The sequence below is a fragment of the Macrobrachium rosenbergii genome, chromosome 4 (genome assembly GCF_040412425.1).
Source record: "Macrobrachium rosenbergii isolate ZJJX-2024 chromosome 4, ASM4041242v1, whole genome shotgun sequence".
Taxonomy (NCBI): domain Eukaryota; kingdom Metazoa; phylum Arthropoda; class Malacostraca; order Decapoda; family Palaemonidae; genus Macrobrachium; species Macrobrachium rosenbergii.
The window spans coordinates 1,345,313-1,370,252 of NC_089744.1; the positions used below are offsets into that span (position 1 = coordinate 1,345,313).

Sequence of the window (24,940 nt, forward strand, 5' to 3'; positions counted from 1 at the left end):
AAGACCCGCCACATAGCCCAATGGCTCGCCAGGCACTCCCCCACTGGTGATGACTTGTGAGAAGGGGCACCTACTCTGTCGCTTGAAATTGTAAGAGGTGCAAAAAAACAAGTAGGTAAAAGAGAACTGCTACTTTATTCAAGATCCAGGCAGTTTATATAGCAGCAGACTGGTGCCGTGCCACGAAAGACAGTGAGATTGTGAGTGACCTGAGGTCGATAATAATTAACAATAAAATACAGCGAGCGAGTACACTTATATAAAAACAGACAGAACTCAAATATGGATATAATCTTGATGCCTGTGAACGAAGAAAAACAAGATACACAATTGACAACAGGTGAACAAATATATACATAGTTTAAATGATTGAATTTGTGTGACCTGGCACGTTAGGCATGACCAATTGTATACGCGAAGAAAATGGGATGTCACCACAGAAAACTTGCTCAGCGGAGACTTGGCGAATTACGAGTTCAGTGGAGACTTCGCAGACGGCTTTGTAGGTGACTTTACAAATACCCCCCCCCCCAAGACGTGGGATGCGTCTGATCAGTCTGCGTATCTGCTGGGGCGCTGAAGGGTGCCACGGCTGCGTGAGGACAATGGGGGAGCACTCTGTGCGTGAGGGCGGGCTTTTTCGGGGGCGGCCGCGCGCCCGCTGCTTGCTGGGGCCTGGTTGCGGCGAAGGATGACCAGGCGGGGGTTGCGCTGCGGTGACGTCTGTGTCCTCCTCCAGGAGGGCAGGCTTGACCCGGTCTATTGATACCCAATCATTCCTCCCGGGAAGTGCAAGCAGGAATGCCTTGTTGTTCCGCTCCAGCACGCGGAAGGGACCCCTGTAGGGTTTGGTCAGTGGCGGGCGGACGGCGTCATCCCTGACGAAGACATGAGTGGTGGATGCCAGCCCCGGCGGTGTGAAAGTGGCCGACTTGTCGGTATATGTCCGCTTGCAGGGGGCGAACTTGCCGACCACGTCGCGGAGCCTCTGCACCGATGGGTTGTGGCGATCTTCTGTCACAAACTCGCCCGGGACCACGAGGGACTCGCCGTAGGTTTTCTCAGCTGCAGACGGGGCGCTGTCGGCCCTGGGGGCGGTCCTCAAGTCGAGGAGGACCCACGGCAGCTGATGCTTCCAGTCCTCGGCGGTGCAGCGGGCCATGAGAGACGCCTTCAGGGACCTGTGAAACTGCTCGACCAAGCCATTGGCCGCTGGGTTGTAAGCCGTGGTGGTGTGATGCGTTGTCCCTAGCAGCCGAACCAGGGCGGACCGTAACTCGGACAGGAAAGCGGGGCCCCTGTCGGTTGTGATGTGGTCCGGGACGCCGAAGCGGCTGACCCAACTGGAGAGCAGGGCCTCGGCACAAGCGCTGGCGGTGGCTTCTTGCATTGGTGTGGCTTCAGGCCACCTCGTTGAGCGATCTACCACCGTCAGGAGATATCTGGACCCGTCTGATGGGGGAAGGGCCCCTACGACATTGATGTGAATCTGGCCGAAGCGCCGCTCTGGCTGTGGGAACTCGCCTACCCCGGACTGTGTGTGACGTCCCACCTTGCTGGTTTGGCACTGCAGGCACTGTTTCGCCCAGGTCCTGGCGTCTTTCTGCACTCCGTGCCAGACGAACTTCCCTGACAGCAGCTTGGCCGTTGTCCTGCCAGAGGGATGTGAGAGGCCGTGAATGATGTCGAATACCTGGTGGCGGCAGGAGGCTGGAACCAAGGGGCGGGGCTGGCCGGTACTGATGTTGCAGAGGAGACTTGGGCCCCCGGGGGTGAGGGGCACGTCCCTCCACTTCAGGGACGTGACGGCAGTGCGGTAGGCTGGGGTTTCTGGGTCTGCGATCTGTTCCCTGGCAAGGTCTTTGTAATTTACCCCGAGCTGCACCGCATTCAGCTCGACTCTGGAGAGGGCGTCTGCCACAGGGTTTTTCTTGCCGGGGAGGTACCTAACGAAGCAGGTGAATTCGGCGATGGCTGAGAGGTGTCACTGCTGCCTGTAAGACCATGTGTTCCCCTGCTTAGTGAAGGCGTGAGCTAACGGCTGGTGGTCCGTGAAGATTGTGAAGGGTATCCCCTCCAGGAGGAAGTTGAAGTGCCAGACTGCTCGGTACACTGCGCAGAGTTCCCTGTCGAAGGTGCTGTAGCGGGCCTCTGCGGGGTTGAACTTCTTGCTGAAGAAGGCGATGGGCTGGGGAATGCCACCAATGACCTGCTCCAGTACAGCACCACAGGCGACGTTGCTGGGTCCGTTGTCAGTTGGAGGGGGGCGCTGGGATCCTGGAGTGCCAAGGTGGTTGCCTCGGCGAGGGCGGCCTTTGTCAGGGAGAAGGCCTGCTGCTGGCTGGGTACCCACAACAAGGACTTTGGTTGGCCTTTCAGAACTTCCGTCAGGGGGGCCGTGGTGTGCACGATCCCGGGGATGAACTGCCTGTAGTAGTTCACCATCCCGAGGAACTCCTGGACGGCCTTGATGGAGGTGGGGGTGGGGAACCTGGTGACGGCTGCGACCTTGGATGTGAGTGGGCGGACACCTGGCGGGGATATCTCGTGGCCCAGGAAGTCAGCCTTCTGGACGCCGAAGGTGCACTTGTCGAAACGCACGACGAGGCCGTTCTCCTGCAGGCGTTGCAGGACTGCCCAGATGTGTTTCTGGTGCTCACTGTGGGACCTGGAAAATATGAGGATATCATCTACGTAGCAGACACAGAACTTCAGGTCCCCCAGGATGCTGTCCATGAGCTGCTGGAAAGTCACCCCGGCATTCCTCAGGCCAAAGGTGGAGAAGGCAAACACGTAGGACCCGAAAGGCGTGATGATGGCAGTCTTTGGTATATCCTCTGGTGCGACTGGTACCTGAAAATAGGATTTTAAAAGATCTAATTTAGTGAATATTTTGGCCCCGTGAAAGGAGGCCGTGAGGTCCTGCATGTTCGGCAGGGGGTAGTGGTCGGGTTCCATTGCGATGTTAAGACGCCTGTAGTCGCCACAGGGTCTCCAGGAGCCATCCGGTTTCTGCACCATGTGGAGGGGGGAGGCCCACAGACTGGAGGCCTTCTTGCAGATTCCCATTTGCTCCATTTCAGCAAATGCATTTTTGGCCTCCTGAAGGCACCGTGGGGGAAGCCTCCAGAACTTCGCATGTGTAGGACACCCTTAGTTTTTATATGATGGTATATGCCATGTTTGGCTGGGGCCCCGGGGATTTGGCGGAGCTTGGGCCTGAACACGTCCAGGAACTCCGTCAGCAGCTGTGCATACTGGTGGGGGGCGGCGGAGCAGATGGTGGGCGCCTTGGGTCCCGTTGCCAACGGGAGGGACCGGCAGGAGTCAGTGTCGAGGAGGCGCTTCCACCCAACGTTGACTGCCAGCCCGAAGTAATCAAGGAAGTCGGCACCCAGGAGCGGGGTCCCTACGTCTGCAACGACGAAGTCCCAGGAATAATTCCAGCCAAGGATGGAGATCAACAGGGGCTTGGTGCTGTAGGAGAGGATGGGGGATCCGTTGGCGGCTGTCAGGGAGGCAGCCGGATCCAGTTCACGCTTGAGGTCCTCCTTGGATGCCGTGAAGATCGATCTAACGGCCCCCGTGTCGACCAGCATCATCCTGCCGGAGACGGTGTCGCGGATGTAGAAGCCTAATGATTCTGGGCCCCCTGGGTTTTTCGGCTGTCATGGCGGTCTGTCCTGCTGGCCGCCACCTCCCCGTTTTTGAACGGGCGAATAAACAGGGCGGCAGGCAGTTCCGGGCATCTTTGCCAAACCACCTGTGGTAGTGGCACAGGCCCGGGGAACTCCACTTGCTGTGGGGCGGTGGGCGCCTCCTGGTGACAACACTGACCTCCTGCTCTGCGCCTTTTTCCTGCTGGATGGAGTTCACTGGTAGTGTAGGCGCTGTTAACCGTTTCGTTGCCTTCACGCAGTCTGCCAAGTGCTGTGCCGTGTGGATGAGGACGTCGAGGGGCATGGTGTAGGGTTCAGGAATCTGGGTGCGGACCTCCGGGAGGAGCTGATGAAGGAATATCTCCCACGACAGGCTTACTTCCCGCTGCTTTCTGCTGCCGTCGAAGTCTAGGAGTGTGAGCAGGTCTTCGATCATGCCCCATGATTCCATCGCACTTAGATCCTGCCGCAGGTTGACGGCAAGGTCGATGGCGCGGGCGGCCCACTCGGCGATTGGTAGGGAGCACGTCTTGAGAAGGGCCTTCTTCAGGAGGTGGTATGCGAGGGGGCATGCGGCGGACACCCACAGGACGAGTTTCCTATAGATTTCCTCCAGCAGGGCGTTAAGGACTGTGTCAGCCTGCAGCACCTCGCCAGCAAGGTCCGCTATCCTGAACTGGCTCTCGACCCTATACAGCCACGACGTTGGGTTCCCCTGCATGAACAGCAGCACCTTTATGGACAGGGCGGCTGTGACTGTGCTGCCGGGCTGGGGAGTGTGTGGGGCGCGGGCATGGGTGTGGAGGAGCGTGAGAGCCTCGGCGCGGGAGCAGGCGCGGGTGAGATGGGAGAAAGGTAGACATCCGAATCCATGAGGTTAGCGGTTAATTGCACGAGGGAGGGGATGTGCGCGTCCATGCTCGCTCCTTTGCCCTCTTAACTGGAGTGGGGTACTTGCGTCAAAACGCACTCGGAAGCGCGCTGTGTGAGTTCGTTAATGACTGGTGATTTTGCTGACGAGAGTCAGCAGGCCCAAACGCTGGTTACAGCGCCGTCATTAGTCAGCTAAGGGCGTGAATAAGTTCCTGGAGCCTAGACTGAGTCGCCATATGGGTCCGCTAATGGCTCCAGGACTACTCCGGGGGTCACCACTGTAAGAGGTGCAAAAAAAACCAGCAGGTAAAAGAGAACTGCTACTTTATTCAAGATCCAGGCAGTTTATATAGCGGCAGACTGGCGCCGTGCTGCGAAAGACAATGAGATCATGAGTGACCTGAGGTCGATAATAATTAACAATAAAATACAGCGAGCGAGTACACTTTACAATATAAAAACAGACAGAACTCAATTATGGATATAATCTTGATGCCTGTGAATGAAGAAATACAAGATACACAATTGACAACAGGTGAACAAATATATACATAGTTTAAATGATTGAATTCGTGTGACCTGGCACGTTAGGCGTGACTAATTGTATACGCGAAGAAAATGGGATGTCACCACAGAAAACTTGCTCAGCGGAGACTTAGCGAATGACACGTTCAGTGGAGACTTTGCAGACGGCTCTGTAGGTGACTTTACAAAATCTCTCGCCTTACCTCTAGAGCCTCTTGCTGGCTAGGGGAATGGAATTGAAAGGGACGCTGCTGGGAGCTCTTGCTGGTTGCTGCAGCAGGAGCCTTCCCAGACCTGCTGGATGAAGAGGCAACTGCAGTCTTCTTGGGTGGAGCCGTGGATCTGGGTTTCGAGGTACCAGGATGAGCAGGATTAGAAGACTTAAAGACTGCTTGATGAACCAGCCGATCATTATTGTCAGCTCACCTCCTATATATGGCCAAGTCCAACTAATCTTTAGGGAAACGAGAAGTGTTGAGGATGTCACCATTTCTCAGGGCTAACACACAATCCGAACTACAGTAATGAATCTAGATACCTTGGCAAGTGCGGCGTCCCTTCTCTTGAGCAAAATATTCATCCAAATAGTCACGGTCAAATGAGCCAAATACGAAATGGCTTTACCGCCCAATTGCAAAAGCCTAAGGTATGAATCTTATCTTCAGAATCACCAAGAGCAGTAGACGAAATCTTGGCCACCACCGTCGACCACAAGTCTAACCAAGAAACTGTTTGGAAGGCAGAGGAGGCGGAGTTTCTGCCCAAATCTGGTCTAAGGAAACTCTGGGAGCCAATCAAACCACATTTGCATGTAGCTGTCAAGATAGAAGTGCAACATTAGGGGTAGTGTAGAAACGCCTATGCTGAGGGAGAGGAGCGGGAAGAAGCTTGAACATTCTGCTGGAACACAAGGAATTGTCCCGTCCAGAGACGAGAGAATTTACATGACTAAGGATATAATCCGCATGCTTAGAACAAGACAGACCAACAGAAGCCTTCGAATCTTTCCTCAGTCCAAGGAGAGCTTCTGTTCTCATGGGAAAATCTAAGGAACCTGTCACGTCCTCTTGCACAAGACTTATATTCACGGATTAACCCAACCACCTCTCCATAAGTAGTAAAAAACTCCTGGTTCCCTAAGTCTTCCACCTCCTGTCCCTCGGAGTCCCTACCTGATCTGTCGACGAACTCAGAAGAATCAAAATATTCTTGGTTAAGACTGGAGCATAGGCCCTTTCCGGAACCAAAACCTTCCTTGGAGAATGAACACCTGCATATGTCGAGGGGAAGCTATCTTGAGTCACATTCCTCTCAATATAACGGGAGACTGATACTTCACACAAAAACTCAGTGGAAGGACATAGATTTTTTATTATTATTTCCATTTTTGCTAAATACACAAATCTGAAGCCTCTTATCATAATCCCACCTATGACCAACCCTGCATTTGTTCCAAATGCCAAATGAAAAAGTTTGACATTCCATAATGTCAAGCATGTCTATTTCTAGATGCATACCTTATTTCTAGCATCAATAAATATTGAAACCTCATGTTGGAAGACTTATTTACAATGTTTTAAACTGGTATGAATAGCAGTCCAATCCAATCCACAGGTTTCTGATTGTGCAAGTATCTGGAAAACTTGCTTATTTTTGTGCTACCCAGAATTTATAGGGGCATATACTCAATTGCCTTTTCAAGAACATGGTGTAAATCAAATATAATTCAGTCAGCTGTGTGTCTGGCAGTATACAGTAGGTCACCCCTATAGAAGCCCTAGTCAGAACTAGAGTCCAGAAAGGTTTTTAGAGCACTGAAAAGGACATTCCCCAATAGAGTAAGTAACCCTCACAGCACAGGAACTGAAATTTCTAGTTCTCAGGAAAAAGGGAGTTGTTCAACACTTCATTTACCATTCTTGGTCTGACTACATTTATCCAAAATGAAAGAAGTTGTTTACCATACTGATGCGTACAGTACTCTGGTGTATTTGAAACAGAAGAAACTAAACCTATTTAGACCTACAAATTTCAAAGAAAAAAATAGTCTCTCTACCAGGACAGGGCTTTCTCACTGAAGTTTCAGTTTATGAAGTTACAGCCTTAACTATGTACAGTATTCTCACAGATTGTAATGTTTAGGTATTTTGATACATGTTATATAGATCCCACAGTAATATGCATTCATGCTGCTCAGTAAGATTATACATACTTCTCATTTTACTACTGCAGGTTTTGGATGCCAGCACACTAATCTGCAACTGCCTTAGCATCAAAAAGACAAAGGCAGTTTTTTTAGGTTTGCAGATATATGTCATATGTTGCAAAAAACTTTACTGCTCAACTTACATTCCAAATGATTGTAACATCACTATCCACCGCTGCTCATGATAGGGATCCAAAATCATTATCCAGTCAGTCTAAAGCAAACTACCATATGTTTAGCAATTACTCCAGTAGGATGGGCAGTACAGTACAGGTATAAAGATCAATTCAAACTCCTCTCAAATGATAATTTAACATCAGTGAAATGGAATAGGTTTGTCTTGTATAAACTGAAAATCTTTAAAATAATTATGTTTTATAGATAAACCAATAACATTTTACTTTCAGTGCTCAGCTTCATATCCTTATGATTGGAAATTTCATGGGTTCTGTAGATAAGATATTTCCTGGGTTCTGTAGATAAGATAAAGTGTAAGTTACCAAAAGGTTCAACAGGGTGTCAGAATTCTCACTTTTAAGCAATCATTTTGCTAGTTTCTAAACTGATAACTAAGATTCAGTAACAGTGAAGAATACAATAATAGTTTGTACTATATGCAACAAAATTTCTTTTATTGGCATTTTACACAAAAACTTTTCGTAAATTTGGAAGGTACCATATTTTTCCCAGTTGTGGGATATTTGTCTTCCAATTTCTTTTTTCCCTTACTATGGGATAACAGTAATTTATAAGATACCATTTACAGTGCCAATAAATATATATGAGAAATGTTTAGAAATAAATTCTGAGAAGTATGTTCTACCATGGTGCAAAAGTAAAGTTTTGGAAGAAAGGACCTTAAACCAGTTCCAGAAGATCAGAGCAGTCTTTGGTGTTGGTAATTCTATTTCTGCACTCACTATCTATCATTTTTGTGTGTTTGGCACATTTCATGTAAATAGAAACTGCTTTTTGCAAGTGGTACTTCTACATTAGGATTCATCTGGAGCTCTCTGTGTCATTGCATTTGAAAAACCCATTACACTGGTACTCTTTCAGTTGGGTTTTACATGCTGCTTTCTCTGCTTGAACTTAGATCCTTTACTTAAATTTTCTTAGCAACTTTTATATGACTTCTTGTCACTTGCAGGAGGAATTACATGATGATATATCAATACAGTAATATTTTTTTTTTTAAGTTTCAAAGCACTTTAATGAATATCATGGTAATCAGCATATTAAATCTATAAACAACATGATATTGTGCAATACAGTTTTTTGTGAAAAGAAGATGGAAAGAAGTAAAGTTTTGTTGGGTGCTTTCCCATATTGGGGTGGTTTGGAACGAGAAAGCTGACCAACTTGCAAAGTCATCTCCCCAGAACCCAGAAGATGCCTACTGCTGTATCGGGATTTATATCCTCTAATAGGTCAGAAAATTAAAGGGAGTTGGCAGTCCCAATGGGAAAATTCCTTAACGGATCAAAAAATGCACAGTATCACGGCATCAGTTTCTCCTTGGCTATATCCCTATATGCCAAGGAGACATGAAACGATGTTAATGAAGATGAGGATTGGACATAAATGACTCACTCATGGGTTCTTGATGTCCCATGAAAATCCTGCATTTTGTGATGACTGTATTGTGTCCTTGACTGTAAGACACTTGCTGGTTGAATGTCCTAGCCTTGGGAATTTGAGACATAGGTTACTGTCCTGGGGGCGTGACAGCTGAAGGTCATTTTAATCTAGCTACAATCCTTGGAGAAGATTGTAGTATTGTATAGGGCAGTTATATATCTTTATGTGGGAAGTGGGTCTCAACAAAATTTAAATTATATACATAGAAAGTATATGTAAGTATTGATAATATGATTATATACATACATTTTTAGATATTTTTATATGAAATTCTTTTTCAACTTATTTATTTTTAGTTTTCTGTTTAAATTTATTACAGAGTCAGTAACTTAGATGTTGTGATGCCAGTTTTAATAGACACAGTCAATCAATCAAACGGTAGTGAATTACTGTCACATGCGAGTGTAGAGCATGTTTACTGGTGCTAATCACACACTGACTTCCTTGTTTATGTAACTGGTAATGCACAAGACTGTATCTCAGGTCATAATATTGTTTGTTCCTTTATACTGAAACCACGTGCACCAATTTTGATAACTATAAACATTTATCTTTTCAGGTAGCTATGGAGAGCTCTTTCATAGAAAATAATAATCACAACATTCAAAGAATGGAAAGCTGTTATTCAACACCAGCACACCAGGCTTCGTCACTTCCTTCAGAATCTGAGCAGAGAAGTAACTCTGAAGTCAGAAGTCAAACAGCTCTCAGAAATTCAAGTGACACTTTTGAAAGTGCTGTTTTGTCTTGCAGTGAAACAGACACAGTGGCAAGATAATTTATGTGCTTTGTTAAGTGTTGTGTTGAGTGATTTATATGTGCTGTAAGATAAAAGTTTATTTTCTATGTACAGTATTTCATGTTCTTTGTGAGTTTGAGAAGAGAAAGAAACATTGTAGAAGTCTTATAGTCATGTACATATATTCTGTAAAAAACCTTTTAAAGATCAAAATGAAGTAACTAGTCTCAGATGTTTTAGCTTTATGGGTTTATCTGAAGGGTTTTTCAAGCAGAGGTTATAATTACTAAAATTTTATTGTAAAAGGGTACTAACTACAAAGTGCAGACTAATTTTCATTGGTCTTTTGAAATTCAGAGCAATGATAGAGCAGAAATATCTGGTGAAATGTCTTCCTTTTGATATTAACCTGATTGGTCATGTGATAGTATTTTTAAGTGTTATGCTAAGTTTATTGATAATATCTTTAGATATTTGTTCCATATACTCTATAATGATTTGTTCTGTTTGTGCTTGTATCTGAGAGATTTTAATATTCTATATATCACTCATGGTATGTTATTCAATTGTTTTAAAATGTTTTGTAAATTAAACATTGCAAAATTCTATCTCAATTTATGCAGCCAATGATGGCAAAATTATGAAAACAAGCAAGTAAGAATTTACTGATATGTAAAAAAAACAACTAAAATACTCTGCTTCTAATTATTAAAATCTACCAGTTTTTAGGAATTAAACCCACTAACCAAGGGGGTTAATTAGTCAGAAACTAGTCCGCATGCAATTCGTAAAAATATGGATTTAAAAGCCAAACCATGTTAGTTGAGGATAATATTAAGCAAGCCTTTTTTTGTGTGTGTGGCAGCTAAGTCCAATTAACTTATGGAAATGTAGGAAATTCATATATTATGTAGTTATCATAACTCAGGGAGTGGTAAAAATATATATAGTCATACTGTTTATATTCAATATTCATTCTAGTGGTGAATTATGGCAAAAATGGGGACTACATACATTCATGTGCAATAGTTCTAATTTTATTAATATTTGTGTACTATCTAGATTTTCAATAAGGAAATGGGAGCATTTATGGAAAGCGAGAAATCAACCAAATACCCGAAAGATATTAAAGTAACTGATTTTTTAATACTTTTTTTTATCACAGAATAAATGTAGTTATTACTGTACAGTACATATATTATGTTCAAGTACAACTTTGTGATGAGTTATAAATTATACTGTATTAGAAAAAGCACTAAACATGGAAGTAAGGACCAACAATATATACTAATATATTTGGACAAATCAAAAGAATGATCTGCTTGCCTTTGATGGAGATTGGTTTAGTGGAGTTTGAATTTTTGTATAGTAATTTATGATAAGATTCACTTGAAAATTAAATTCATAATTTTGCATTATGAAATATTCAAAGAAGTTAATAATCCTGCCAGTCATTTTGTATAAATTATCAAGAAAGGAAGGAATTTTTAAAACTAAGATCTGTTGTAAGGAACTGGGCCAAATGAAAAGATCAGGTATTTATTTATAAATGCTAAAATTCAACATTATTACCTATACTCACTGAGCATACATGTCCAGATCTATAAGGAGGATTGTGTCCAGATTTATTAGGTGGTTATGTAAAATACCAATTCATGCAAACTGATAAATACTCTCATGACAAGGGATGGCATTAATGATAACTCATGGTAATAGTACTTAATCAGAGCACCAAAAACATGTTACTTTTTTACAAGTGTCATAAACATACAGTTTGGCCAGTTTCATTGTTATCCAGCACAGTACTTCCATTCAAGTGAACACCTGATGGTTATCTTCATTAAGTACTAAATCTCTGTTGCTTACATTATCGCATTTCAGTTATCCTGTGCATGAACAGTCAAAAAGAGAAGTAAAAGTAAGTGAGCACCATTACAATCAATAGCACAAGTAATGGTGTATTACAATGAAGGGCTCAACCATATTAGGCTGGCAGATATGAAAGGCTACTGACAAATTTGATAACCTATGATATGCATTGTTACGTTTGTGCTTTTGTATTTGAGAGATTTTAATTTTCTATATCTTACCCATATATTGGTACAGAGCTTCAGAATCATATACAAGTTACAAACTGGCTCTAATTAAGTTGCCACTCAAAATATGACATCACCAGCAGGTGTGAAGGACTTGGTTCACCGCAGAGCAATATATACATAATTTAGGAAAACTGTACATACATATGTATACTAATTTGTATTATCATGTGCTTTAATAATTTTACAAAACTGAAACTTCTAAAAATTAACAATTGTGCATGGCTGAGCAGGACTTACTGAACCTTTCTATGGGTCAAATTGTAATATTCATCTTTTTTTTAGTGCTCATTTTCTGATAATTCTGAGTAATTCAGTCAAAATTGGGCACTTGTGGTCAAGCTGGTACCACATTCAAACAAAGTATATGTGGACTGATCAGTTGGTTAAAAAAGTTAATAAATTAAAAAGCAGACAATTACAGAATAATTTGGGTTTGATAAAACTAGATTTCCCAATTCATAAATCAAAATTCCTTACTTTAAATGTAAATATAATAATGTACGTATATAAAAAATGGGTTCTACTTTTCCCTCTGCTGATTACCTTAGAGTTTGCTTTATACTATATCTATGTTTGAATATCTGAAGATCTAGTGAATTTCTTTTGAGGTGAGAACTATATTTATGTAGTAATTCCCCCAAAAGACAAAGCAATGTTATAAGCTCATAGCCTATTTCAACTTTTCCTTCCTAAACATCCAGGCAGCAGGTGTTTTTAAAATAGATTTCTTGAGTATAGAATGTAGGAGCTTGAAAAACCAATAAAGAAATAAGTTAGATTGAAATAAAAAAAAATAATGGTGAATAGCATAAACATTACTGTACTATGAAGGCCAGAAAATATAATTTATAAGTTAGAATAGAAACGTTTGTTCATTGTAGTGGTAAATCACTTTCAATATTATATCAGTAAAGAATTTTGATTCATGAATTGGGAAACCGAGGTTTTAGAAACCAAGTTATTATACGATTGTTTGCTCATCTATTATGCTTCATCTGGAAAGGACACTTGGTAGTGCAGTACTGATGAGTGACAATATGATTGATGATAGTAGTGTTAACAAACAAGAGGGTTCAATTTCCTTACCCCTTTGTGTGTTGGTAAGTCAGGTGCCAAGGAGTGGCTTGCCACACCATTGGGGTGTTCACCAGACAAATCCAGGCTGTCAAAATGTGCTGGTAAATTAGCTCAGTCGCCAAGGGCAGGTCACTGGGATGGAGTGGTCACTATACCCACAAATGGATATATTGTTTGAATTTTGCAGGCCTCCAGTGATGAACCTATTTGCCACATGGCTAAGCAGGAAAGTCCCAGTGTTCTGTTCTCTAGTTCTGGACCCTTGGACTGCTATGGAAGATGCCATCCAACACCCTTGGGACTACCTAAATGTTTACACCATTTTCCAGCATTCTGCTTGTCTGATGAGTATGAGTCACTCCCAGTCTCAGAATGATGTTGGTGGCTCTTTGCAAGCCACAAGCCAAGTGGTGTCTGGATCTGTTGCCCACTTTTGTCAAAGCACTGAGAAAACTCCCCCTGTGGCCCACTCTGCTTCGTCAACCACTTTTGCACTTGTGCTTCACGGCTGAAGATTATCTAGATTTTCTTGGATGGCTGCACAAGAGATGCCTTCTTGTTAGCATTAGCACAGGCCTAGAGAGTAGGAAATTGCACACTCTCTCTTTCTTGGTGTGCCACTCAGAGGAATGGAGTTCCTATTCATTTTCTTTCATTCTCAAGTTCAACGCTCAGAACATATCAATTCCCAACGAGAGTTGCAAATCCTTCCTATCCCCTCCTTCAAGGGATTTGTAGACAACAATTAAGAAATTAAGACAAAATTCTGTTTAATGACTCAACTCCATTTGTACAAAACAGTTAGATTTTAGGTAGCAAATAGCGGCTGCATGATGACTGACTGGTAAATTTTCTCTCTTTTACCTTCCTCCCAGCAGCCACATACCCTACTCTCACTGACCAGGCAAGATGCAGGGGAGCTACAAAAAAAAAAAAAAAAACTTCCTATCTCTTAATTATCTGGTAAATGTAACCCCCTTTCATTAAGGGGAGGGAGAGACAAAAGAAAATAAATCTTGGATTTTGCAATGTTATGCTAGCTTCAAACTGGTCCTTCCTTCTTAAATGGTTCCCAAGTCATCCTTTTTTCCAAGAGTGAGATCACAGCAAGCTACACCTGGGCACAGGCCATGTCATCCTTGGCATCACGTATGTTGCACTGCACAAAAGATTACATAAATCATCCCTGCCCCTGCCAACCAAAGTAACAGGGAAGCTGACATTTCTGGGTAAGAGTCTATGCTGATCACAAATCAATCTAGAGAGGAGTCAATGCTAATCACAATCTAGAGACAATTCCTCCTGTGTATGGGATAAGTTGCCATATACTAAATGGATTAAAAGGCAAATTTTTAACATAATTTACATTTTTCCTAGTTACTGTATACAAACCCAATGTCTTCTAACCACTCCTCTAACTGCCCTTAAGCCATCACTGGCTACCACTAAATTTTAAAACCTTGTTTACAAGCTTCAACAGCTAAGAGCAGCTGCTGTAAAAGTTATCCATAGAATAAACAGGTTTGTACCTCTAAGAAAAATGCAAATTATCTTACAAATCTACATATATATTTAACCAACTGATCATTCTACATGTTCTTTATGTGAATCTAGTTCCAGCTTAACCACATGGGCCCAAATTAGATTGAATGACTCAGTTTCATTAGAAAATGGGTAATAATGAGACCTGTCCTTCAATGCTGGATACTACAGAAAATTATGATAATCATTAAATGGTTGAGACTTTATAATCATGAGATAATCTTCAGCTGCCTATCATTAGCTTACAGGGCATGTATGAATAAGCCCTAAAAATAAACAAAAGAAACTCTCCTTTTTATATTTTATTAAAAATTTTGGCAAAACTGCCTGAAATTTTGCATCTCCTCTTATAGGTGAAGCATGTGGCAAGCAAGAGTATATGAGGAAAAGTGTGGGTTGTTCATAAGAAAAGCCTGTGGTTACTTCATTTACTTTTGAATATTTGCATTTTTGGGTGTTTCAACCCTTGATAAGGGTCAGAAACATTATCTCATTATTTTCTCATCAAGCTTCAAGAATCTATTCTTAATATTCAAACCTATTTTTGATCATTGTGCACAATTTCTTCAATAGGATTCATAGGTACAGTATATTTAAAAATACATTTTTGTATGTAACCGAATCTGAATCCTACATGACAACTGTAGCAGAACTTTTATATACTGCTTTGTGCTTGGACATGCTGAACTAACAAATACAACACATACCCAAAATTTTCAACATGTCGGTGCCCTGCATAAAAATATGCAAGGTAAACCTGTTCTGGGTATGCAAGGTAAACCTGGTCTGGACAGTGTTCCTCAATATCTAGAAAGCATTAAAATAATAGGGATAAAAAAAAAGAAAAAAGCTTCTGCTTTTCTACACAGAAAGATGACAGTGGATAAATGAGTATACAGTAATAAGCTCCCCAGAACTAGTGAAAGATAGAAAGGGACTTTCACAGTTTATTGTGACAACCATACTTGTAAACTGACTTATTTTATCAGAACACTTTTCTAAACATAGCATATCTTTGCACTGCAATGTGTAGATTGTCAATATTTTATAAGTAGCAAAGAAATAGCAGATTTTAATGAACAACGCAATTCATGAGATAACATTTCCAGTCTTACGAGAGAAATATGTAGCCAGGCTGTTACCTCCTTTTTCCAGTTCTTGGAAAAAAAAAGTGATACCTATACCAAGTGTCAATTATAAAGGATACCCTCTCCGGAAAGCTACAAGTATGGTGTGCCAGTTAAGCTTTATATGAAATATTCCATCCCAACAGAAAACTTATGTATATCTGATTTTTAGCAATATACCCCAGTTAAATGTTAATATTGTATACAGGATTGACAAAGATGTGTAAAATTTACTATCAGTCAAGCAATATAAAAGATAAAACTAAACTCAGATTTAGCTACAAAGGAAATAATCCAGATAGGATACTAATCAATACTATCATCAGCTGGAGAGGAGAAAATTCCTATTTATTGTTTGTATTCAGAAAAATAAGCCAGCTCTATGAATAATCTTACCCCACTGCAGTGAACAAATGTGGTAAACCAAAGGCTATCAACCATTTGAGTATCTTGAGTGTTTCCCTCAGTAGCATTATGTACATATTAGAGCACATCAGAATGAAAACAAAGCATAACAGAGGAGAAATGAGAACGGCTCAACAGCGTTACTTATTAGAAGTAAGTGGTAAGGATAAAGTATGGCCTAACCATAAAGGAAATAATATACAGTACCAGCTTTCTGACAAAGAAAGATTACAGTATATAAATCAAGAGAGGTGTATGTAGGCTGATAATTCCAAAATTGTTCTATTTGGCAACAGAGGAAAAGATACACTCACTGAACCAAGCAATCAGATGGTTGCTGACCTTTCCAGACTACCACAATTCTTGGAAATGCTGGCTCACCGTATTTTCACAAGGCCTAAATTCCATGATTTATTTATTAACAAGTCTGAGAATTTACATAATGAAAAACAGGGCATTCTCTTCACCTCTTACCTCTAAGCATTTAGACAAATTATAATTGAAAAAAAAACACAATGTAAAATTTTTAAAATTACTTCATGGAAATAAGCAAATAAGCACAAAATCTATTAAAGTCAAAACCTTCCTTTGAAAGATATGCAACTGTTATCCCAAGGATTATAAAAGGTGTTTTTGTGAGAGACAAATCTAATTCCACAATGTGAAATTTATTACACTAGATTTAGGACAAAAACTGTTTGATTTATACATGCTCACACTATTAAAACTTTTGACTCATGTTACCTATCTTTTAAGTGTTTTCCATTTTTGAACATAGTACAATACTTCAAAGTACATGTATTCAGCTTCAAAATGACACCTAAACCAGCTTTTATGTTATGAAAAGTAAATTTACGGTTAGCAAGAAAGGAAATCATTCCTATGTCTGTAATGTGTCAGACTGTGCTTTGCCACTGACAACTTGAGACCTTGTCCAAAATCTCAAAGGGTTAAACAGCAGCTATGCATAAGGTGACCATTAAACAAATCTGCAAAACTGACTGAGGGATGAAATCCATCAGTATATGGGTGGAAATACTTTTGAAAATACAAATTATATAAGTAATGTACACGAATCTCAGACATAAAAATTTAATGTACTTGTAAGATTTTAGAAATTAAGCTTCCACTGACCTTAGACCCAACTGAAAAATATTGCAGGTAATGAATCAAAATTGGCAACTTCATGGGCTATAAAAGATTACTGACCTTTACAATCCAGGGCTACTCCTATTCTTAACAATGTGCCCCATTTGTGTTAAATGTAAGACTATTAACAATTAAACTCTGGATAATTATTTCAAAATGTTGACTATTTACATATGTCTCTTTGCACTAAAAATTTACCATGAATGTTTAAACTTCTATCACAGCTGTTTTAAGCATGCGAATGCAGATGGTCTATACTTCACTGCCACATTGCATTGTAAATCAATTGTATACTGTGGTTAAAATATTGAAAAATAATAGAGTAATACTATAGTACATCTACATAATGTGCATGAGTATGTACATGAAAATTAACAGATATGGCAATTGATAAATATTATCCAACATCAACAAAAATGTTTATCTTACCTTAGTACATGAGACTTTAAATTGAGCAATCCTTTTAACAAAATGAATTTGGACTTAGCCTTTCTTGTCTACAGTCTAAGAAGGATGGTTGAGATTTTTGAAGTGTTCAGTATATCCTTGTGAATATGGAATTACTGTATACAGTATTAGTCTGTAAAGAAAAATATTACATATAAAAGTTTTTTTAACATTCTAAAACAAATGTTACATATGATAGTTTTTGTAACATTCAAAAACAAACATAATCTATATGAAAAGTTTATTCATTGTTAACAACTTTTAAGCCTACTATGTCCTAATCTAACAAACTTAAGTTCACTGACTGCATGCATGACGCAACTTGTATAACGTTGATGAACAATCTTCTCACTTCATGAAATTCTGAACTGCAGCAACAGTCCTAGAAGTTATAAACAAAGAGTCTTGTCATATTATACAGCAATTTTTAGTAGGGCAGGAGATAAAGCCCTCCTGTCCTGAGTCCTTTATATTCTATAACTGTGCCAAAAAGCATAATTCTGGACAAGACCAACTATAGAGAATTCTTTGTAACTGGTTGGTCTGCCTTATGGAGTCCTGAGGGGACCATGAGAGTGTAACTCCTTTGAGGATAAACAGCAGCTATCAAAACTAAGTTTTTCCGACGTCAAAACCTGTTTTATAAAGTCTTTTAACTATAACACGGAGTCACACAAATTTATTAGGACTGATGGACACGAAGTTGCCTCCAAATTATACTGTATACCACAAATGTCCCTTCTTCTCTCATCTATGAGAAAAAAACTGTACAAGCAGCTAGTCATGAAAAATATTTAAAAATAGTTATAATAAAAAATTGTATTATGCACTGTATTATATTCTATTGTAAATAACATTTGTTCTAATTAGATTAGGCCCTCATTGCATGATATTCTAATACCTGAAATCCCCTCAAATAACTGATGTATCTCCTATTCTTTGTAAAATGTAATAATTCAAAATAATTTCCATCAACAAAAACTTTATTAGATTTGAGGTCAAATAATATCATCTTGATTGAATAACATTTTGTATGCCAACACACAGATTACATGTTTTTAAAATACTTCCTGAACTTTGTAGATAAGTACAGTATGCATTTAAAAAAAGGTTGTAAATATGCTAGGCACTGTTGGCATCACATGATAATTTCTCTTTATTCCCATGAAAGATAGTTTTAGATACAGTTGTGATTATAACTAATAATTCTGTCAGTTTATGTAAACAGTACTTGATGTAAGTATTAAGAACATTCATTCCAATAACCATGAAAATATGTGGTAAGCAAAACTGCATTACATTGTTCAATTAACAAATTTATATAAGAAGCTTTTACATTTTCTAAAGAATCTTTTACCATAGGGATCTTGCATCAATTTGTACATAATTTATTTTAAACTTAATCATGTATTATGCTAAAGTATACTATAGCTTTAGTACAAAACTGTATACAGTGTATCATTAAATTGGTGAATAATAAAAAGCTAAAGGAATAATTGTTTTTTTTTTAAGATAAATCTGAACCCTAGATAACTGTCAACTTACATTCTGAGTTTTAGGAGTATCTCAGCTTTAAGGATCGGTAGCAAAAGAAAAGGCGAGACATAAAGCTACAGTAATAGTATTTGAAAATATTGTTGACACTGTGGTTTCATATTATATATACATATAACACATATATATATATATATATATATATATATATATATATATATATATATATATATATATATATATATATATATATATATATACATATATATATACATATACATATATATATACATATATATACATATACATATATATATATACATATACATATATATATATATATATATATATATATATATATATATATATATATATATATATATATATATATATATATATATATATATATATATATATATATATATATATATATATATATATATATATATATATATATATATATATATAGTATACTGTATACATATGAACTGATTTGTATAGAAATTCATGTTTGAGACATAACAGAAAATCTGCTAGTTGTTTGTACGTATTTGTGATCAGAGAGTAACAGATACAGTACTGCTGATTTGTCGAATGCCATACAATCGTTGGCGGCTTGATTTGGACAATCCAAATGAGTGCCATGCATCGAAGACCCTTATTGGTTCCTTTCAATTATCAGAGACCAGTCAGCTGAGGTCTATGACCTGAGCAAGTTCAGTTTGAAAAGTTAATGGCCAGTAGGGTGTAAGCAGTCGAAGGGTTAGGGCGCGTCTCCAAGACAGTGATCAGTGCGTCACCTCAAGAGTACCTTCCAACTATAATTGCATAATTAAGTAGCATAATGCTTGCAACAGGGCCCTGTGTGACTGTTAAGGAAAATACACGTGTTAATTATATCTTACACGTTTCATTTGTACTGTTAGAACCTTTATGTGACCAAGAATCAGGTCTCATTTTTGGTGTCAGTCCTGGGGTCTTGAGAGTATATAATAATTAACAACATAAATTGTGAAGGTGAAATAAACAATGTAAATTCAAAGAAAATCTGCATGCGACGGTGGGAGTGCCAGTACTAGCAGTACCAGTGCTAACAATAACAGTGCCAAGGAAGAGGACAGTGTGAAAAACCAGTCAATGACTATCCAACGCACATTAAAAGAGTTGCAGAAATTAACAAATGAAATGCAAAATAAAAAGCCCACTGACCCACCCACAATTTCGGCCGACGTCACATCGTCCCAGCAAGTGTGATCAACCGAAAAAATTAAAAAGCTGGGGAGATTTCCTTTCAATCGAGACCTTCATAAAATGTATTGAAAACACCACAGTAGGCTGGACAGACAGAGAAAAAATTGTGCAAACAAAACCAAAGTGACTGGGAATGCAGCTCGACAAATCAGGAGTTGGGATGTTAGTTATTCAGTAGACTGGGGTACTTTTAAACAGCACCTCACTCAGCAGTTTGCCCTACATCGAGAGCAGATGGAGCTAATGGAAGCGTATGACCCCATGTTGAGGGTGGGAGAGTCGATTTCAGCATTCTGTAATCGCATTGGTGAAGACTATGAGTTCCTCACCCCTGCAAGAGACCAGACTGTAGAGGGAAAAGTAGCCTTCTGCTGATGCATGCTGAAGCGAATTCTTCCCACCTTCATAGTGAGATTCCTTTATGACGGCGAGAGGCCCTTACAAGTCTTGCTGCCAAAGGTACAACTCTGTTAGACCACGAACAACTCCAGCAAGCAGGGGGTGAGGGGGCGGGCCACCTCCCAACCACTTGTTGCAACGGTTAAACAAGATAACCAAGTGAGTCCTCAGCCAGCCCCAACCACCATCCAGGGAGCAGGGTCACCCACCCAGGGACCTCCAAGAGGCAAGGAGAAACCACCTATCACAAATGCATCCCGTCAAAGAAGATACCTTGATGTGGCACCTGAATATGCCAGTACCCACTTTACTGGGACTGCCTGGCTATCTGGGGCAGATTTAATAGAGTACAGGGTTAGTCCGCTTCTGACCAAAATAAGGACAATCTCGCGCATGACGTCATCTGGCTGAGGTTAGGGTAAAGGAAAGTCATCAGTCAGTCTTTGACCTCACCAGAGTGAACACAAACACACTTAACCCGGATTAAACGCTCTTCACCTGGTCAGTCCCAGGATTAATTCTGACCAGGATTTATAAATAGCACAAAATTTAAACAATTTTCTTATTCTTTTTTACGTTGAATGATGTGGGTCATTAAAATTATATATATATATATATATATATATATATATATATATATATATATATATATATATATATATATATATATATATATATATATATATATATATATATATATATATATATATATATATATAGAGAGAGAGAGAGAGAGAGAGAGAGAGAGAGAGAGAGAGAGAGAGAGAGAGAGAGAGATAAAAGAGAACAAAGAGACCTGGCTAACGTTAGTACAGGTTTTTGCTGATGGTAAGGCAGTTCCTGTGTGATTTTCGCATTTAAATATGAATTGACATGGTCACTGACGCGGCATTCTTTTGTTTATGAAGGGTGTATATAATCTGTCAAAGGGTCTCCTATAGCCTCTACAATCTGTTATTCATTTCCAGGAGTGAATTTCTTCGCACACTAACCTTTCGGTATGTACGTGAATTTCTGTTCGTTGAGAAAGTCTGTTTAACACTGTCACCTTTTCCCCCGAGCACAGCCTTTAATGAATTTAAGACAGAATTATTAATCACAGGAAAGAAAAGCATTCTCAATGACAGTATACATTCTTTACATAACAAAACAATTCAAATGAGATGTAGGAACATTTTTTCGAGTTCTCCACAGTTTTCCCGGGAAGTCTCTAAATCCGGGAAGGGGACTTACCACAAGGGAAGATGCAATCTGACTATAGAGTTCCTGGGTTGGTAGAACACACAGGAAAAGAAAATGAGCCGAGGGCTTTACTAGAAAGGGGAATTTTAGATAAACACTCTTAGGATAACTAGAATCACATTATATTTACAATAACACAAATCAGAAGATGGGAATAATTATGACAGGTAAATGGGATCCTGTCGGAGCACTAAATTGAGATGAACAGATCATAACTTGATGCCAGGGATTTTACTTCAAGGGCACTGTGAGTTAAATTGCAAATGAAAGCACAATCGAAGCAGAAGGATCCACAGTGAGAGAACTCCATCTGCAATGGAGAATGCATGTGACTAACTGATGAAATTAGAACAATTAAGGGTTCAAGGATGCACTGATGGTGCCAACGGATCCTTGGGTATAACACTGTTGAATTCACTTATGAACACAAATAATAAACTCAGGTCTGCATGAGAACTGCGTTGGAAATGCGGAAAATGGAATAGCGAAGAAAAAGGAACTACATGACTGGCAAAACTTGAATTCCTGGCACTGTACCTTGAGTAAGAGAGATGGGTCCTCGTAGATGTGCCGATGATGGGGGTGGGTATTAAAGAAATTGGCATTGGAAATATACTGGACTGGAAGTCAGCCAAGTGGTTTGGGAATTGGCTCTTTAGGAGCAGAGCTCAAAGGGTACTAAGTGCTAGGGCTGTGTCCGGTGTGTCTCTGATGAGAGGCGTCGTGTGTTGGTCCTCTTATCTCTTCACCCGGATTAATATCCCATTCTTGCAGGAGTCATGCCGCCTTGACCTCATGTTTCACTTTGTTGACCGCATGCTAAAATGCCAGGCCCGCATGGGTGATATTGTCAGTGATCGCCCAACTTTCTCTTTTGGTGCGCGTGCCAGCTGTCCCGGATTAGTTCCTCCTGTGGCACTGACCCAGAAAATCCCTTAAGTAGTGCCTGGGGCAATCATACGATCAAGGCTTGTCTCCAAGGGCGACGAAGTGACCTGGAAAGGAGTTTTAACGCAGTCACATGGTCTAGGAAGGGAATGAAAATGCCGCCAAAGGAAAGAATAACAAAGAGCTCTATAGGAGAAGCAAATTCTCTACGACCGACTGTTAATGTCGACAGTGATATGAAATGATTTTACCTCAACATCTTTTGAAAATGATGTTCTTGAAAGAGAGAGTTGGCTTGGAAAATGGTGTCCATCATTGATATATATATATATATGTATATATATATATATATATATATATATATATATATAGGTAAATTAAATTTAGTGATTAATATACAATTTCCAAGCAAACAGTACAGGGAAAGGACAGGAAAACACAAATAAAAAAAAAATTAAGCTTACTCATATGCTCATAAAGGCAAAGGAGACTCCTATGAACATCCAAGGACCAAGACTTTAGCGAGCGCACCTTTACAAAACCACATCTTCCCAACAAAAAATCTTCTTCATACAATCAGGAGAAGGGAAAGTGAGAAACTGAAAAAGTAGGGACAAAGAAGGACCCAAAAAGGGGTGCAGTAATCTTAACTACTCTTTTGCTGTTACATCACGGAGCCTGCTTTTATGGGCATAGACCAAAAAGATAACACCTTTTAATCACACGAACAAGAAACTATGTCATGCAAATCTAAATACATTATATATATTATAGAAAAAGAACAAATACAAAGTTACTTTGCAACAGCATATTAATTTCAATTATATTTAGTTAGGCAATGATATTCTGCTACGGCTTGTAATTTTTACGCCCTTCACATACGCCCAGTAAAGTATCTACGGTAAAGAGCAAAGTCTTTATTAAATATTTACGGTATTTACGCATTGTGTAATCATACTTAAGCAATACGAAACGAGAAATTTTAATTCCTATTCAAAACTAAACTTTCCACCTGTGAGTGATTTCCAATCACAAAGTTTATTTCTTTTAATCTGACAACGCTACGGGAGGAAAACCATTCAGGTGTAATAAATTGACCAAAATATAAAATCCTGGCTTTCTTTACACATTAATAAATTCACAGACCCAAGAATGAATGAACAAAAATTCCACATTATCTGGTACACTAGACAAAACACTGGAAGTCCTGGTACATCAAATGGAAAATCACATGTTCATCATAAACTGAGTTTGAAACGTAACAATCATTAACAAGTGAAAAAGAATAATGACAATTCAAGAATTACTTAGACCAACAAACAGCTTTATAATGATGTATAATGATTTCACAAGCAAACAAGGATTGACTTCCGAGATGCTCAATGATTCGAACTGTCAGTACAGTATTTAGTGGCTGAAAGATAATAGAGAAGAATGGATGATGTGAAGACTTCCTGCACAGAAATTGTTGTCACTAAAACGCATTTACTTCGTAGATAAGTAGCAGGTACGATAATGTTGTTCTCTATTCTCATTATATGAATGTACTGCACAGGGAACTCCCAATATTCAAAATAAAAGGGACATATATTTTAAAAGACGTTTCCCATGGCTATCAATACTCATCAGTAAGCCCAGCAACGTCAAAAACTTAATTACACTTATAGGTCTGGAAACTTATATATGTCAAAAGGGTTTAAATCTATTTCTTAACGAAGAAGTTGATAATGTTTCTCGGATTTCTCCGAAATCGTTAACAGCTTTGTATTTGTAACAATGGCAATTGTGTTCATGCTGTATATTTGTTAATAAATTAGTCCCCCTGTAACACAACGATGGCTTTCTGTTACTGATTACAGACTCGAATATTAAGACACAAATAATGCTTTCTTTATCACGTGAAATCATTCCCAAAATTACATTAGTGTCTCAACCTGAAAAAGCTGCTACTTATATGATGGAACGTATTATAGAAAACGGAGAGAAAATTTATGAAATCTGGCAAAAGCCGCCCGTAGATTTAATTCCGAGACGTCCTTTAAATATAGTGCACCTTTTCATACCTAGGAACAATAAGTGATTCTGTTCGGGGCAAAATAAAGGCCAAAGTTAAACTGCAGGCAGGTAAGTGTTCCATAATTTCTACTCTTATTTAATTATGCAAAACAACACTTGGA

At 39.7% G+C, this 24,940-nt stretch overlaps 1 protein-coding gene and 1 long non-coding RNA gene across 5 annotated transcripts in view; one reads left to right on the forward strand and one right to left on the reverse strand.

Annotated features, from left to right (window-relative positions):
- LOC136829404 (interference hedgehog-like) overlaps nucleotides 1-12,536 on the forward strand; it is a 291,106-nt gene extending 278,570 nt beyond the window's left edge. For 3 of the 4 annotated variants that reach the window (XM_067087926.1, XM_067087944.1, XM_067087934.1), the window contains one exon: nucleotides 9,464-12,536. In XM_067087926.1, the coding sequence (XP_066944027.1) occupies nucleotides 9,464-9,682 (219 nt within the window). In that variant the 3' untranslated portion in view covers nucleotides 9,683-12,536. The remainder of the gene's footprint in view (nucleotides 1-9,463) is intronic. The other variant, XR_010850374.1, reaches the window with a different exon arrangement.
- Nucleotides 1-24,940, reverse strand: part of LOC136829416 (uncharacterized) — a 69,296-nt gene that overhangs the window by 6,467 nt on the left and 37,889 nt on the right. The window contains exon 2 of the long non-coding RNA XR_010850375.1: nucleotides 17,472-17,622. This is a non-coding gene — a long non-coding RNA (uncharacterized lncRNA). The remainder of the gene's footprint in view (nucleotides 1-17,471; nucleotides 17,623-24,940) is intronic.